Raw genomic sequence first — 18,879 nt, forward strand, 5'->3', positions numbered from 1 at the left:
AGCTCACTGGTAAGTGGCGCTATGGTGAGCTATTTTTAGAAAAGGCCCACCATGTTGGTGAGCCCTGGCCTAGACTATAAGAAGATTGGTAACACCCTGAAACTGAGTTACAGTACAGTTGCCAGGGTCATAAAGAGGTTTCCCAAGATAGTTTCCACTTTTGATGCCACAAGCTGGCATCAAACAACAGACGCATGAGTGCTAGCAGCATTGTTTCAGAGGTTGCAGAAGCGGAAGGTCCGCTTGTCAGTGCTCAGACTGACATACAACAAGTCAGTTTGCATGGCCGTCATCCCAGAAGGAAGCCACTTCTGAAGCTGGCTCACAAGAAAGCCTAAAGACAACCTGTCCAAGAGGATGAATTCCTTGAACCATCTCCTGTGGTCTGATAAGACTAAGATAAACTTGTTTGGCTCAGATGGTGTCCAGCATGTGTGTCTGGCTTACAGCCAAGCATGGTGGTGGTAGCATCATGGTCTGGGGCTGTACGAGTGCTGCTGGCACTGGGGAGCTGCAGTTCATTGAGGGAAATATGGATTCCAACATGTACTGTGACATTCTGAAGCACAACATGATGCCCTTCAGAAACTGGGCCGAGCAGCAGTTTTTAAACATAATAACGACCCCAAACGCACCACCAAGTTGGCAACTGCCATGCTGAGGAAGCTAAGCAGGGGTTCCTACAGGTTTCTTCAAGTTAAATTCAAGTCTTTTTAAGACCTTTTTAAGACCATTTATATAAAAAATGAATACCTATTTCACGTCCCTACCAGCAAAGAAAAACTAAATCCTTGAACTTGTGTTCATTTATTTTTCAAATGTGGAATGGGTAAAAGATAAGCCAAGCAGTGTGAAAAAAAAACATTTCAGTAGGCCACAAGAAAGTTTGCCGAACAAGTTGTTTTTTAACATGAGCTAGCTACTTATTCCATGCTGGGAATATGGGGAACTGAGAGACCCCTGAAAAATAAACATCGAAAATCGTAACAAATTTGATTACTCAGATAAGAGGACTGGAGGAGCACATGTTGTTAAGGGAAATAACTAATTGGTCATGTAATATTGCAGTTACAGAAGAGTATATGCACACAAGTATATGCACACTTTGAAATGCGACAGCAGGTCTTGTGCAGTGGAATGTCCCATAAACTGAGAGCCCAGATATCTGGACTGAACCTGTCCCTCGTTTCAGACGCGGACGTGCACATCCAGCTGTTTGGTTTTCGTAGTCTCGTTGAGACCCTCTTTAAACATAAGAACGAACGGTGATTTGTTGACTTTGGACACCAGTTCTTCTTTGATGTGGATAGCTAAACCAAACTTGGCTATGTAAGCTGTTTTGTCGGGACTGCAAGTAAACATTTTGGCGATGTCGGAGTCAGGGAACATGCACTTGAAAAGCTCTGAGATACCCTCATTTTCATTGTAGGACTGGTGTTTAGCAATTGTGTTAAGAGTCCACAACACCTTGGCTTTCATTGTTGGTGTGGACCCAAAAGCTGTGCGCAGATCCACTCTAGTTGCGGCCATAGCTGGAGGGTCTGCAGCGCTAGCAGCAAGCTGGCTAACATTAGCTCCTGTTGCCACTTCAGGCACATTAGCAGATAGCTGGCTAATATTAGTTGGTTGAAACACGCAGGCGATGGAAGGAGTTTGTTTTTGTCCATTGAGAGCGTTTATGTGCTTGGACGACTTGGCATGAGACTCTAATGCCTTCATTCCCATTGTACCTAGCTGAATCCTTTTTTTGCATATGGTGCAAAACGCCTCAAAAACGTTGTTGTCCACTGGTTTTAACCAATGACGAAAAGAGTTTTTATCCAACCAAGCTTCATTAAATTTACATTTCCCCATAACCTCAGAATGAAATTGGTAGCTAGCTAACGTAAAAAAAAACTTTAAAAAAATAACTGCGTGCGTCAGTCAACCTTTCCTGTGGAATGCTGAGTTTTTCATTGATTTCTCGCACTTCTTCTTTGCGTGTTGTGTTGTGTTGTAGTCTATGGCTGTGGTGTTGTAGCGCGTGATCTTCCTTTACTGAAGGCATCGCGTGTTCGCTGTATTTTGTACGGTGACCCGGGGCTTGCGTTGCGTTCTCAATTATTGGTTCCGCCACTCTTTTATATTACGTTATTTAATCGTGGTTGACAAATGAAACTTTTGAGGAAAATTACAATATGGAGAAGTTACATACAGCACAATTTTTAAGACCCAGACATCAAAATTCAAGACTTTTTAAAGACTTTTTAAGTTATTATTTCCAAATTAATAAATTCAATGCTTTTAAGACTTTTTAAGACCCCGCAGGAACCCTGTAAAGGTGAAGGTAATGGAATGGCGAAGTATGTCTTCAGTCCTGAACCCTATTAAGCACCTTTGGGGAATCCTCAAGCTCAAGTTCAAGGTCAAGTGTATTACTATAGCGCTTTTCACAATGGACATTGTCTCAAAGCAGCTTTTACAGAACGTAAAAGTATAGAACAAAATATTTTAATATAAGTGAATTCTGTGTGTTTGTCCCTGATGAACAGGTCTGGGGTGACTGTGGCAAGGAAAAACTCCCTTAGAAGGTATGAGGAAGAAACCCTGAGAGGAACCAGACTCAGAAGGGAAACCCATCCTCATTTGGGTGATATAAAGGAACTTGGAGAAGTGCCATGTGTCTAACATTCAGCAGCTCCGTGATGTCATTATGGAGGAGTGGAAGAGGATCCCAGCAACAACATGTGCAGCTCTGGTGAACTCCATGTCCAGGATGAAGGCAGTGCTAGATAACAGTGGTGCTCACACTTTGGACACAGTTTTGACATGTTCACTCAGTCGGTGCTCAATTTTGTTGCCAGTTATTCAAACAATAATGGCTGTACTGTATGTTGAGTTATTTTTAGAGTACAGTAAATCTGTACTGCTATACAAGCTGCACACATTATATATATATATATATATATATATATATATATATATATATATATATATATATATATATATATATATAACTGTATATAAACAGTGCGACCTCGATACTCACGGTTAAAATGTTACTCCGAACTCCGAGTTAATTTTAATCCAGTTCCAAATGAAAAGTCGCGAACTACCGAGATCGTGAGTATCGAGGTTCCACTATATATGGAAAAAGGCCACCTGACCATTTGTTTATCAGTTGTTCTTTGTCAAATACTTTATAAATATCCCATTTCACATTTTGTCCCCATCTGCTGATATAAAATCCTGCACTCTCCTTGGAAGATGTTCCACTAGATGTTGAAGCATAGTTCTGGTGATGTGGTAAACAATTAATATTAAATTATGTTTATAATAAGTTACAAAAGGGAAAAAAGAGTGCACAAGTCCACTACATACCACAACAAACCTGTCTTATTTATACTGTATGGACCAATAAGGTATTTTACAATATGTTCGACATAAACAAACAGAAATCTATAAAATATTCCTTTTCCATTTTCACTAATTCAGATTGTCAATAAAACTGTTCAATAATTTTTTCTTATATCATTTCTGACTAGTTATTAACAGGGAAGAAAACCTTTTCTGGTCACAGATGAAAAGAGAATTTTGTATGCAGTTAAAGGTAACAAACTAAGCAGAGAGACAAACACTATATGGACAAAAGTGTGTGAACACCTGACCATCTCATTCCACATTTAGCTCTACTCTCCTGGTGAAATGTTCCACTAGATTTTGGAGCGTAGTTGTGAAGATCTGTGCTCATGGGTTAGAAAAAAGTCAGATACCAATGTAGGGTAAGGAGGCCCGGGGTACAATTAACGTTCCAATTAATCCAAAAGTGGCAGGAGACTCAAGATCTACCACTTCATCCCATGTAAACCATATCTTAATGAAGTTGGCTTTGTACACACACGCATTGTCATGCTGTCCTGTTTCAACCTTGTGGTAGCAGTTTTTTGAAAGAATGTATGGCTGTATAGGTTTTTTCTATATTAAAACATTTCCTATATTAATTGATCACTATAAATCAGGTTGTGTACTTAAAATGGAGGCATTACAAGGTGAAATACAGAAGCCAAGATGCAAAAAACTGACACTAAAAGCACACAGATGAGAAGAAACTAAAATAAAAAATATCTAAGGCAAAGTAAATGAAAGTACAATACAAACAATATGAAATTAAAAGCCATGTGTCTGGATGTGTGTGTTGTTTGTTAACACAGAATTGGTGCAAAAATAGTTAAGTTATATCAGTGCTCCAGAACAAAGGAGTCCACGCATCCTAGATTATCCATTTGGCTCTATTTTAGGAGGGAACTAATCAATTCTCTCAAGAGCTTAATACCTCTAAAGGTAGAACAAGCCAAAGTGCCGGCCAGAATCAAGAGAGTATCCATTATTTCCCCAAAACAATAGCGCGCTATCGGCACTGGACTCGCGGTAATTACATCATTAGCTAATTTCTCCCGGCGGGACACAGACGATGCGTTTGATGGAGACAATTTGACCGAGGAAGGAAAGAAAGAAAAATCAACAGCTAAGCACAGACTATCTCCGCTAGTGTCTGATCAATTAGCACGATGAAAACACAATGGATTTTACATTACCAGTCTAACACTCGCTATTGGTTTACTTAATGTTTTGTTGGATGATATTCTCTGTACTCGGCTGATGGGATGCTGAAGAATCAATGAGAGAGAGAGAGAGAGAGAGAGAGAGAGAGAGAGAGAGAGAGAGAGAGAGAGAGAGATGGTCTCACCAAGTCCTCAGTGAAGACTCAATCAGCCTGGACTAATAAGACATGCACAAACATGAACACACACACACACACACACACCTTTCTTTCCTAAAGATCTAGAATTTTGTATTATTTATATATTACATATTATTTATTAATAATTGTTGATTTATTTCTTAGTTTTTATTAATTTAAAGCAACACTACATGATTATTTTCATTATTATTAATTAATATTATGCCTAAAACTATGCATAAATCCAACTTATTTTAGTGTTTTTAATTATTATTTTGTTTGGTTGGTTTCTTTTAAAAGGCAGTTTTCCTACCTTGGTGAAGAGAAATGTCCCCACTAGCATCTTATGGGTACATTTGTTCCCCACCACTATATAAAAACAATCCTACAGACAAACACAAAGGGGGTGGGAAAGTAGTCTTTCTGACATTTCAAACTTCTTGTATTTTCTCACATTATCTCCACATAGCACAAAGCTCTTGTGTCGTTTATAAATGTACATGTGTGTGTGTCCTTTTATGTGATTCGGAAGCACACAGGTATCTGAGCTAAACCTCGTCTCGTCTGGAAATGAAAAGAAGCCCCTGACAGAGCAGGTAAAAATGTCAAAGAAAGTAAACAACAACAATCATAAAGCAAACATTAAAAACACAAAAGCGTGCAATCAAGTAAACCCCGGGAATTCCTCACTTCATTCGCACAGGGCTGATTTCAGATTAAGGCGTTTAATTAGGAAAGCCTGCGTGCCTAATAAACGAATACGGTTATAGAAAGTCTCGGAGTCGCAGTGAAGGAAAGGAAACAAACGACGGAGATTCACTTTCTCTCTCTCTCTCTCTCTCTCTCTCTCTCCCTGCCACCCCTTTTTAAAGTCATGTTACATTTAATACGAGTGGGGGCCGTTATTGCTTGTGTGACATGACTCCCACCCCCTCATGGAGCCCGGGGTAAAAGAATGCTTTTACATGACAATGAGCTTGACATGTTACAGTCAGAGGATCCATTATCATATGGAGCTGTGTGGAGATGATCAGTCGATGGCAGCCTTCTCTTGGCTACCGGATCAGGATGATAATGCATGTTTATTATGGCCTCTACTCTGAACACACACACACACACACACACACACACACACACCTGCATCTTTATAGAATAAAAGCAGCAAGGGAAGAGCCACTTGTATTAGTAGAGCACTTTTGCTGTTAAAAAAAAGTGCCTCTCTCAATCATCGTACTCTCTCTCACTCTCTCTCTCTCTCTCACACACACACACACACACACACACACACACACACACACACACACACATTCACACACACAAACACTCTCACATATGCACAAACAAACGAAACCTATCTATCACTACTGTAATTAACATGATGGAAAAAGAGAAGACTGGCACAACCCCCACTTTGGCAGTGCAGCTAAAAAATAAAAAAAAAAGGTCCATTTGAAAATGACCCAACATACCTTATACTGAATCATCAGATTTATGGCATATAAAAAACCACAGCAAAAGATGTGGAAAAGTTCAATAATAATATGCTCTCTGCTCAATTCTGCTCCAAGATCATGGCCTGTAGTGTATTTGGGGAAAATGAAGTCGCTGATAGGTGACATATAAACGAGCCTACAGTATTTTCGCTTTATTAGCAGCGTTACTACACAATAAACCATATTAGATGCAAACCTTTTCAATACATGGCCGTTCTCTTGCCCAAAATGAGACCTAATGGACAGACACTCTGTGAGGACAAACATATGTTCTGTGTGTTTACAACACGCACCTCTGTTCAGCAGGCCAGTATTAGACTTCCTAATTGCCCCTGCTGTGTCTCTGGGAGCCTGAGACGAGGGGCTTGCAGGGCCTAATTGACCCTCTTGGTACCGCAGTGGAGCACTAAACGAAGGCAGGGCAAGTAAGAATGAGAGGGATGATTAATAGTGTGGGGTTAGAGGCCTGAGCATGGCCCGGAGGAGAGATGACCCAAGCTTGAGACCAAGGGAACATTAAGCCCTCCTTAGTGGACATGGAGTAGCAGAGCCACCCAAGCATACAGAGCTGAGAGGCTAGAGGACTGGCTAGGCTGAGACGGGTTAAAGGTTAGAGGTGAAGGCTGACGAGTGAAGAAGAGGACATGTAGAACAGAAGGGAGTCTTATAGAAACACAGGAGACAGCAAAAGCAGCATAAGCATTGGAGGAGAAACAGCACAGTGAAAGAAGTGTTAAGAGTCAGGAAAGAGAAATAGAGAGAGAGAAGGAGAGATTAAAATGATATCATGCTAAATAAAAGAACGGCTATCAATGAGGCATAGCAAAAGAATGAACTACTGATTGTGACCCACATCCTCACTGTCTGCTCTGAGTAAACCTGGAAACTGGTTGCAGCCATGATGAAGGATGACAAAATCTACATAAAAAAATAATCCTGCTGTTTTTTCATTTACAGCTTTTATTTAATATTCATTACAAAACTTCGAAATTCACCCTTCATTCATCTTCTAATTCCAGTCCACTTCATGTTCCATGCTATTTCTTACACAAGTAATGAAGTAAATGTAATTTGTTACTGTACTTAAGCGTCCTTTTACCGTATCTGTAGTTTACTGAAGTGGTTTTTTTGGGGGAAACTTTTATTTTCACAACATTTCAAAGTCAAATATCTTTTGCTCAAAAACTTGTTTTGATCGCTGCTTGGTGGTATTTATTTATCACTAACATACAGTTCAGCATCAGTTCAACAGCATGCAGAACATTCTGAGAGGAATAAATGATGGAAGAATCTCCTGACTTTACCACCTTCATGATCATTTTCATAGATCTAAATCAGCGTTTGACTTATTAATATCACTTTATTAATAGATTGTTGTGCTGAGAGTAACATTCGAGTCTTTTTCACATAAACTGAGTTGATTAAGCAAAGAGTCTTGTGTGGTATTGATAATAGGAACATTATAGCCATTAAAAAATCATAGTACTTCGGATACTTAAGTACATATAAAGACAAATATTTTTGTACTTCCAATTTTACAGAGTGGATCTTTACTACATGTTCGGGGTACTTCTTCCACCACAGCACATGCATTATTCGTTATGCAATATTGATATGAAGGATAACAAGAAATTACCTGATCAAGGCTTTGGAAATATATTGAGGCCCATACTATATGCTCAAATCACTATTCATTTCCTCAGCACCTTCTTTACCTGGAAATGAGCGACAGCAAACTAGGAAAGGAACTGAAAAACGCCCTGTTGTACCTGCATATGGCCACTGATAGTACTGTATGGTGCATGCAACCACTTCCAGGCCTCATCTCACACCTCTTCAGCTCTTTAAAAAAGGGGCCGGGCCTCATTTTTCATGCTAACTGTAATTTAGTAAGACTGCCTATTGATTCAGCACGGCTTGTCTCCCAAACAATGCCACTTCAATCAGTGCACTTGGAGGCTGCCCAGCCCGCTGCCAATAGCCCCACTGACTGATTTAAGAGATGGATAAAAAGTAGATACGTCGAATGGTCGCTCAGTGACTAATGGGGCTCCTCTGCTCAAGCCGGGACTATGCATCATGATTTAAGCAAAAGACCTGATGAGAAGATTAGGAAGGGAGGAAGCACGAGGCCATCGGGAATTTCAATACAGGAGGAAGCGAGGGAGGGAAGAGAAGAGTAATGTGGTGAAAAGGACAAGAGCCGGTTGAAATGAGTGACACTGTCCGGCTCACGTTCCATGTGTTGAACTGTCCTGGAGGAGTAGATGAAACGTGCAATGAGAAGGGAGACCCTCGGTTGCTCCGATAAAAAGTGAGCGATGCTCTTGGCTCGATTTATCCTGCCTCAAAAAAACCCACTTTTCCTTAAAAGAGTCTCCAACTAATCATTATTAGCAAACTGCAATAGAGAACACTATTTCTTTACATGCATTACTTCAAAACTTCGCCCAAGTGTTACGTCCTGCCTTCAGTTCAAATCCTGACTGTGCCACATCTGGATTAGTGGCTTGAAGCCAAAAGGTAAAACTGACCGAGTTCTTAGGGTGGAAGCAGTGGCAGACCGTCTCTCTCTTTCCTGCCAATCAAAGTGTGTTAAACAAGATAAACAGCAGGTCAATGTGTGGCTGGTGGGCTTCACATGTGTTTTCAATATGTGTCTGGTGGGCTTCACATGTGTTTTCATTCTGACCAGTTGGTAATAGTTATATGAGCTGGCTGGTGTTTGACTTGGTTATATAAATAAAACATGGATTTATTGGGTGAAATAATATCATTAGGATATCTAATCAGGGCCAGGGTCTAACACAGACATCTCCCATTTCAAATTCTCAGAGATTTACCCAAGAAACAAATCGTACTTAACAGATTTTCATTGAAGGTTGGAATAAAACTCCAGGCAATACAGTATGTGATAAGCGGATGTAAGTTTGACTGCTATTTTATATCCCAGGATAATTATATTATAATCATATACCAGCCGCTGACATTGTCAGGACAGAAAAGTGATCTTGGCTTTGATTGAAAAGTCGTTTATTCCCTGTAATTTCCTCGCCTTCCCTTGTCCTTAAGCACAATAAATGAGGCTGCACTTGACAGAGCACCCAAATGAGCCGGGTCAAGTCCCTCGCTCAAGGTTAGCGCAGAGACCACGGATAAGCAGAGTGGAGAGGAGTGAAGAGACAGCCCAGTCCCTCTGTGTTTCTCTTTAACACACTGACACACACACACACACACACACACACACACACACACACACACACACACAGGTAAAGAGATGAAGGAACTGTTTAATTAAACCTGAGAGCAGGCTTGTTTTAACAGGATAAAAGGGATAAAACATCACATCATCAGAGTGCTGACAGAGAGACACTTCCAAAAAGAAGAAAAATATGTTTTATTTGTAATTTATTTATTTATTTTAAATATATTTTCGAACTTCCTGTGCTGCACATCTTAATCTCTACTCATACATCAATTTGAAAATATTTCTTTTTTTTCTATATTTCTGTTTCTTACTTAGCTTTATTACAAAACTCAAAAACGTACGACGGCAAAACAAAAAAAAAAAACCTGGTCTGCATCATCTAAACCAGAGATGGACAAACTTGGGCCTGTGGGTGAAAGTTGGTCAATGGTGACCTTCCATTTGACCCAAACTTATAAGAAGATGGAAATAAAAGAACCAAAATGCCATTGACATTGACCAAATGCTTCATTTCTAATTTATCATTGAATATAACACCTTTTGTTTTATTTTTAGGCTGATAAAAGTTTGGCAGTACCTCTCTCTGGGAGTAGACTGTCAGTCTGATGAACCTAAATAAGTGTAAAACTGAAAAGGCAACCTAACTGACTTTCACCTTTATAATATCCTGAGCGTATCAGTAAGTAAGCCACAGCCAAATTTGGAAAAACCTTTGTAAAATTATGATCTCATAATATTTTATGGCTTTAAGTCTCTCAATAGAGATCACTGATATTACAAGCATATGGCTGTATTGCTTATAGCTTGAATGGCATTGCAATCTTTTGTACTGCGAAAGGAATCGTTTCTTTTATTATAGCAGTATAAGTTTAGAAATTTCTGTATCAAAATGCATTAGTTACACAGCAATATTTTCTATTAATTCATTAATTAGTTTATTTGTAAATATTTCGAAATCATTATCAGTTATATTGTTTGGAATAAAGCAACATTTGCTTTCTTCTCACGTCTCGCAATCAAGTTTGATTTTTAGCCCTTCATAGGAAAAAAAAGTTTGGGCAGCTCTGGCCTAAGCGCTTCAACACGCTCAGAGAAGAGCACTAACCACTCCACTCGAAATGCAGTTAAAGCTCCTGTTAATGAACCATTACATCAGTTCACCAAGGACAGAGAGTGACCCCTACTGTCCAAACCCACCTCTCTAAGAGTCACTCAATTTCCCTCACATCTAAACCCATTAATAGTGCATCAAATTAACTTAGATTCAGCGCTTTTTTCTTTACCCTGCCACACACTGCTTACTAGTCTTGAAAGAGTACTATGACAATTCATGGAGGAGAAAACTACAGTATATGATGATAAAAAAAAAATAAATAAAAAAAAACATTGTTTCTGTTATAAGACATTTAATACAATGTAAGACAATAAAATACACCAAATGACGGAAAGATTTTTCTCAAAAAACCTCACCACAATATCATTCTACGGAAAATAATACGGAAACTGAAATACACGTGATTAAAATACAATTTTGCATTCAGTTCAAACATTCATTCTTGGCAAATTTGCGCCGTCAAGTCCCCTCGCCATCTCTGAATGTCCCCGAGCTAGCTGTTAGTTTGTAGCGTTGTCTGGGCCACGTCTCTGATCGGTGGGAGCTGTTGCAGGGCATGTGTGTTTGTAGCACCATTAAAATGAAAAAGTAGCTCTTATGCGGAAGCTGCTGAAACGCCATTAGGAAATGGAGACAGATGCAGAGACGGACACTAAATCAGACAGAGACTAATCTACAGTCCACAGCGAGCCCAATCGTCTTTTTTGTTGTTTTTGTTTAGTTTTTCTCCATTCCCTCTCACAAGAAACACACACAGGGCATAAACAGATCTAGGAAAATACTTGAAAATGCGTACAAATTTTATTCAATAAATGACTAAGTTTAAAACGCATAGCAACGCAATAAAGTCCGGGGAAAAAAATACAAGTGTGAGTTATAGCGCATAAAGATATTTAGATAGATAACGGGACATTGAAGGAAAAATTAAAAAGATTCGGTCCTTTTCACGTGTCCGTGCTGTGACGTAGCTTAATATAAAGCAATAGACCTGTGTAACCTTGTAAACCTGATCAATGCTTATTTTAAATCCCATCGATTAACAGTTGTAATTATTGATTATGTCATGCAGCTTAGACAAAGCTGATGCGTCTGCTAGTGCACACACTCAGGTGAGGACTATGCTGCTCACGTGCATGCACGCGCACCGTGTCCTTGTCCCGTGTAGCTTCATGTAGCTCATCACAACTCTGTAAGACTTCTGGTCAGGCAGCTGTACTGTGGCCTTGCTCAGCCTTAAGTCCTCCACTTCCCATGTGAAGAACTAAAGGCCTTTTATGCTCAACACTCCAGTAATATTCAATTACTGTATGCACCACATTTCCTTCCAGCTCACAATTGATTTCTTTTAAAACGCTAGGCATCCTTCACTAGTGACGCGCCGCCTTGTTCCCGTGGTTCGGAAACATCCCAGTTAAATTACAATGCCATCTGCTTTCCGCCGCCGTGCCTGTTCCGCTCCTCCTCCTCCCCAGCCCAATCCTGTCATAATGAATATGCACTATCTCTCTCTGCCATCAAGCGCCTCGCCCTCCCATTTAATCTCATCTTAATCTCTCCCTATTGTAATTTCAAATTGTTTTGTGTTTTACGGCAAATTGAGGCGAGCGGGCCACCCGCATGGAGGCCGCGCCGCGCTCCAGCAGAGAATGTTTTCATTTCCATTCACTGCTCCCTAAAAAAAAAGCACTTTTATTATTACCATGCTTATATAAATAAGAGAAACACACAGAGAGAATATTGCTCTGTTGCGGAGGGGGAGGTGACTGCAACAAGAGACAGCGGGGCTAAAACATTGCTGTGTAGGGATGGAGGCGGGTACGAAGGGGTACGAAAATACAATGGCAAAGCCAGACAAAAAGTTTAAAACGAGGGGTTGCTTCTTGATAACAAAAATTTTTAGACATCAGAATCTGGAAGGAGACCTGAGAGAAATACAATAGAGAATGAATGAAATTAGGAACAGTTACAGGTAAAGTACAACAATATTCCACTTGTTCGTAGCACCGGCAGTTTTTTCTTGACTTGCCCGTGCTATAAATACGTTTACTTCAACAATTAGTAAAGCTGGAGAGACGCAGCACTGAATAATAGTAATAAATGATTAGTAAGCAATGAAAAAAATCAGACGTTAAAAAAGATTTGTGGAAATGCGTCACTTGTTAAAGGAAGGAAAGCACTTATTTAGCAGGTTAATATCATAGCTAGAAGGACACAAAAACACACGAGAGCGCTTGTAAAGTGGACCGAAATGAAAGGATCTGTTTTGTCCAAAAAGCCCATTTCCATTCAATTAGGAGCTGAAGTGATTAGATTTCTCCAGTGGTGAAAAACAGGTGAATAATGTGACTCGGTGGTACATAAATTGATAATCATGGCAATGATCGCTGGCTCTTTGTACGCAGAGGTGCAGGTGGAATTCTGAGACGAAAGAACAAAATGAGAGCGTAGGAAAGAGAGAGAGAGAGAGAGAGAGAGAGAGAGAGAGAGAGAGAGAGAAAGCAGAAATGAGGGTGAGTGCGTTCGGTGTTTATCATGCAGTCCATAGTGCTTGTGCCCGAATGTTGACAGTCTCTCTTGACAAAAGCCATCGCGCTCGAGCCTCCAGTATCGAGTCCAGCTGAGGACAAATTTCAAGATGAACCAGAAATCAATTTGCCATCAAATTTTCATGCCTGTCCCACCCTCTCTGTGGCATTTTAATTACTGCCACCCTGCACCAGGGTTGCAGGAGATATTGACACTTAGCGCTTTACAATAAACTTTATTGGCAAGCTCTGCTTGATTGCTGTACTAAGGTAGAATAACAAGGGATATGGGTGGAGGTGGCTCGCTGTGCTTGTATGTGAGCGTGCGCACGTGTGTGTGTTTGTGTGTGTGTGTGTGTGTGCGTGCCTGTGTAATGTGTTCACGTGGCTAGCAGACAAAGAACACACTATAAAACGATCATCTTGCATTCAGGAGCTCATGAGTGTACTTGACTCTATTCAAGCAGAAGACATTAATAAAATGTGCATTAATGAAAAAGGAAGCTGACAGCCCCGAGGACTGATGCTTAAACCCATGCTAACACTAACACAGAGCCACCGATTACCCATTATCCTTCACTCCTAAATGCTTTACACATGCCTTGTGCCCCTCAATCTCTTTCCTTTACCGATAAAAGTGCATAAAAAAGGGCGGCTGGTGGAATCGTGTACGTCCCGCGACCGAAGCTCGGCCCCTGGGCTCCTATGACGGATGCAAGAACACGACAATTCTCCCAAAAAAAAAAAAGTGACACGAGTGAATTGAATGCGAAAGAGATGGGAAGACGGATGGACAGAGTGATGCAGCAAAGAGGAGATAGATTTCCTGTCATTAGTGATCTATGCGCAATCATCTATCTATTTTCGGCTGTTAATGACTATCGGGTGCAATTAAGATTTTTTACTGTTCTAAATCACACTGATGAGACTGTGGATTGAATCCATTATTCCTCCATTGTGCACAGGTGAAAAATCACTTCATATTTGTAAACATAGAGTGGGTGGGGATTCTTTTTTTTACATTTCGAACCTTTATAGTACTGTCTGGGCATGTGCATAGTAATGATAAGAAAACTGTGGTTTCAAATATTTCCGGATCGAACTGTTTCAACTACGGATTAAACTGATCAGAAGAACTTTGTACTGCTTTGCACGGTACACAACCACATTTTCTTTTTGTTTAAACGTCAACAATGTGGATGTATCGTAAAAAAGTTTGGGCACTGATAAAAAAATACGATAAGAAATAAAAAATTCAGGTATCAGATCAATTATACTGATCAGTAAAGCAACCAATAACATTATGCAATTTTTTGCAATATTATGGCATTACTTCAGAAAACGTAACTTGCCTCGAAATGAAAGCATTACATGGACGAGACTTTACAGTAGAAATGTATTTTAGGGCCAGTCCACGCAAACGCATCGCCAAAACAAGAAAAAAAAAGCAGAACAAAATTTTCCTAAGGTAACGTGTTGAAATAAATCTGCACATACACCAGAATATCTTGTTTATCCAATCTATCTAAAGCACATCATACACATAATCCTCTCCACTATATTCAAATCGTAAGTAAAATGATCATTATGAATAATATTGGCCTTATCATTGCTGTCATTTTGGCATTTGATTACACAGCAGAGAGCGATACACAGGGGAGGGAAAGAAAGTAAGGAATTCAAGAAAGGAAAAAAGAAAAAGAAAAAAAACATGCTCCAATTAATTCCTGAACAAAAGCATCTCAAAAAAGCTGCGGGGCAAAAATTCATTTCCACTCTGATAGAATAAAAAGAGCTCCCTTTCACATCTAGTGCAAAATTACCAGTCAATGTGCAAAATCAATCTGGCAAGAGAGAGAAGGAAGATGGTCAATCAGGGATGTGTTCAAACTTCCGGTTGCGGTTCTGAAGCTCTGTGGCTGAAGCCTGAAGCGTTTCCATATACCGCTTTAATCACCGAGTCAGGTATTGCGTTGCAAAATCGCCACCGATGGAATAACTATATAAGCATCCCAGTGAGTCAGTAAAGCCCGCAGACCTGCAATATGTTTAATTCCTTCAAAAGAATTAAACAGTACCTTTGTGTCTATAACAAACTGTAGCTCATACATTACAGTAATTATGCAGGCTGTTTAAAGAAAACCATAATTTCAGCAAAAAAAAAAAAAAAACGCTCATTCGTCTGAGTGCTACGCCTGTTCGTTTAGCGAAAAGGGTGCAGGAGAAAATGTACTTAAATACTATAGCTGAGGCAGCAATGAACTTGATTTATAGACACATCATATGTCATGAATGAACATAGTTAAGGATGAAGAATTGCCTCGTGGTTTCAAACCTTTTTAAAACATCTTGTACACTGTAACTTTTTTTTTTTTTTTTTACTTATATTTTATTATTAAATCTGTCCATAACAGAATATTGTTTCTTCCAAATAAACCTGGCACGAAAGGGAGAACGGGGTAATATTTCACCTGACAAGCTCAGCTTATTATTTGTAATGGAATGGCATGGAAGGTGCTACAGTTGAACCATGATGCCCCCTACTGGTATATATTGGTAAAATGTGGATTTCTGTAGATTTTAACCACTTAAAAAAAAAATTGTGCAGATTATTTTAAAATCTCTGTAAAAGTTTTATGAAGCAGAAAAATAATAAATGACAAATTTTTAAAAAATGTGGTAGTGATTAGAAAAATGGGAAAGTGTATAAACACTAGGGAAACTTTACGATAAATACTAGTCTCATACAAATGGTGCAAACTTTCTACTGCAAAAACCTTCTCTCAAAGGTAAGAATTTATGCCCAGATATTCATATTGTGTTGTACTAATCCCAATGCTGCACGTTCTTATATTTCTCGCCATACCTGTCAGTGTTTTCCTCATTAGCCTCACGCACCAGCACAAAAAACCTCCCCCGGTTGCAGTCTGGCATGTGTAGAGGAGGCAGAGCGAACAGGACACAGACATTCCCACTATCGCACTCTGACTCGCTCCAACCCACAGGAGCCCTCACCTTGAGAAAGCACTGACCTCTGAACAGCTCCAGAGCTATTAAATTAGAGAGATGGAGTTTTAGAAAGGTCACTCACCTCGTCTGAGATCTGTAATAACCTCCAGTGCCAAAGGTGGGCTAATCAAAACACACACTTGTATAATTTTTTTTCTCTTACACACTCTTTCTCTTTCTATCTCTTCACTTTCACATCTTTAAATAGCCGAACTGAACTCAAACCGTGCTTAATAACTTGTACAGAAATCCACAATGTGAACGAGTTCTGCATCAAAGAATACCCGGCCTCTTTTTTCTCTTTAATTAAACAAGTTTAAAAAAAAAATAATAATACATTTCCCCATAACTTCACCAGAAATACCTTTGATCTTCTCAACAAAGAAATGTTGTAAAGCAGAAGAGGAAAATTAGCTTTGAGAAGCAGGAGCTCTTCGCACCGCGCGCACGTGTGAAAAATCTTCAGTAAAGGTAAACAATTCTTATGGAATTATGACGTTGCAAAAAAGACGATGCACAAGTCTACTACATAGCTCAAAAAATCTGTCCTATTTATACAGTGTGGAGCAAAAACATTTTTTTTTAAAGATTTAAAAAAAAAAACATGCAAAAATCTATAAAATATTCAAATTGTGAATAAAATGAGCAAAATATTATTTCTGAACACTATCATTTCTGACTAGTTATGAACAGGACAGAAAGCCTTTAATGGTCACAGATGAAAAGATAATTTTTGCCTGCAGTTAAAACTCAAACTAGAAACTCAAAGTAGAGAGAAATATGGACAAAAGTATGTGGACAACTGACTATAAGATGTTTATGCTTTTTCAACATTCCACTCCCCATTTAGTTCCTATTTGCTTTTACAATAACCTCCGTTCTTCTGGGAAGATGTTTCACTAGATCTTGGAGTGTGTTGTTAAGATTTGAGCTTATTTATACACAAGGGTTTTTAGTAAAAGTCAGGTAGGGTGAGGAGACCTGGGGTGCAGACATGTTTCAATTCATCCCAAATGTATGCAGTAGGTTTAAGGTCAGAGCTCTATAACAGGATATTCATGATTTTCCACTCCAAACCATTTAAACCATATGTTCATGGAGCTGGCTTTCTACACACTCACGCTGGAACAGGTTTGGGTCTCCTATACAATTGTGTCCATACCAACATTGTGGTAACAGTTTGGGGAAGAACCACATATGGCTGAAGAAGTTTTGTCCATATTGTGCAGAGAAGCACTGCCATGCTGGAAAAGGTTTGGGTAAGTAAAAAATGTTTTGCTACCAAAGACATCCTACACAACTGTGTGACGCCATCCTTGTGGTAACAGTTTGAGATGGTTGGAAAGGTCTGGTGTCCCAATACGTTTGTCTATACAGTGTATTTAAACATATTCCCCAAGTCTATTTATTTTTGTATTTTGTATTTTTTATTTCTTCCACGTCACATTGTTCGGCAGCAAGCGCCTGATGGCTCACTTGCTGCTTCCGTAGCAGTTTTGTTGAAGGGGTCGGGTTGCCAGCGCAAAACCTAAAGCCGCTTATATACCAAAAAATCAATTCCTGGCCAAAATTACCTGTAGCATTATGAGGATTATTTCAATTCATTTGATTACATTTTTATTTCAGCTAAAACATATCTGAATTCTTACACAGCAATATCACAGATCAACATTCATTTCCACAGAAACAATACCGCATTTAATGTTCATTCACTCTTCAGGGAAAGAAGTTGTGTCTGTTATATGAGATATTAATGCTCACTCCGCTTCAATGCAAATGTGGGGAAAAACAGGAACTAGTTTGTGTCGCACATATTCCTTAGCAGTACTTCTATACCATAAATCATTCAAATATGTACATTAATAAATTCAATATCGTAACTGTTAGCAAATCAGTGTGCCATAAGACGAATAATCACCTCCACATCATGCTGTTATATGAACAAAAAGCACTTTAGGAGTAAAGAAGCATCACTTAGACTTCGTGCCACATCACACCCCTCCACCTCTTGCGTGTATTCCCAAATTAACTTACGGTCCGTCACGTGTTAGTCCTTAGAAAGAATGTTTTGTCAGTCATTAACCAGTGCCACAGAATACACCGATAATGAGACGTCTACGATACCATGAGTTGCCACTAGATTTGCAAAGGGGGGAAAAAAATTCTGGTAAATCCAGGAATGTACGGGGATTTATGGAAATTAATTTAGAAATTTGGGGAAATTTATATAAACTTTATCATACATAAACATAAATATAAACATTTAGTTCGGTCATAAACTGACGCATGCAAACTTATACAGATGTTTTTTAATTGACATTTTTGACTTTGATTCAGTTGTTGCTGCACAATAGCCTACAGCCAGCACAAGGAAGTTTTAAACATAAATGTATGTAATATTTATGTAATTCACATGAATAGCTTATGTTATGGAGAAATGCATGTAGGATGTACGGCCCTAATACAGCTGCAGTAAGTGTGCTGTGTGCATGTGATTGATGAATGTGCAGGGAAGAAATTCAACTGAAAATGCATTCAATCTGGTTGATTTAACAAACATTATCCTGCACCATTTTATTCTAACCACATTTAAGTTCCCCGTTACTGGCTAAGATGCAAGTTTGTAAATTCCCATGTAATTGCCATTAATCCCTGTTAATTCCCATTTATTCCAATGGAAATGTTCTAGTCTTGAAAATTCCTGGAATTTGGCAACCCTAGTTGCTACAATTTCAAAACATGAAGCGTAAACCTAGCTAAGTAAAACCACAATCCCAATGCCATTTTTGGTATATTGTGATTAAAATAAA

General features: G+C 39.1%; 1 protein-coding gene across 5 annotated transcripts in view; it reads right to left on the bottom strand.

Annotated features, from left to right (window-relative positions):
- Positions 1–18,879, bottom strand: part of wwox (WW domain containing oxidoreductase) — a 177,627-nt gene that overhangs the window by 87,871 nt on the left and 70,877 nt on the right. Inside the window, exon 9 of one of the 5 annotated variants that reach the window (XM_046859324.1) lies at positions 11,318–12,457. The exons of the other annotated variants lie outside the window; for them this stretch is intronic. Coding sequence (XP_046715280.1) covers positions 12,320–12,457 — 138 coding nt within the window. The 3' untranslated portion in view covers positions 11,318–12,319. Of the gene's footprint in view, positions 1–11,317; positions 12,458–18,879 lie in introns of those variants that run through there. 5 annotated transcript variants of the gene reach the window in all.

Source organism: Silurus meridionalis, chromosome 10 (genome assembly GCF_014805685.1).
Source record: "Silurus meridionalis isolate SWU-2019-XX chromosome 10, ASM1480568v1, whole genome shotgun sequence".
NCBI classification, from domain to species: Eukaryota; Metazoa; Chordata; class Actinopteri; order Siluriformes; family Siluridae; genus Silurus; species Silurus meridionalis.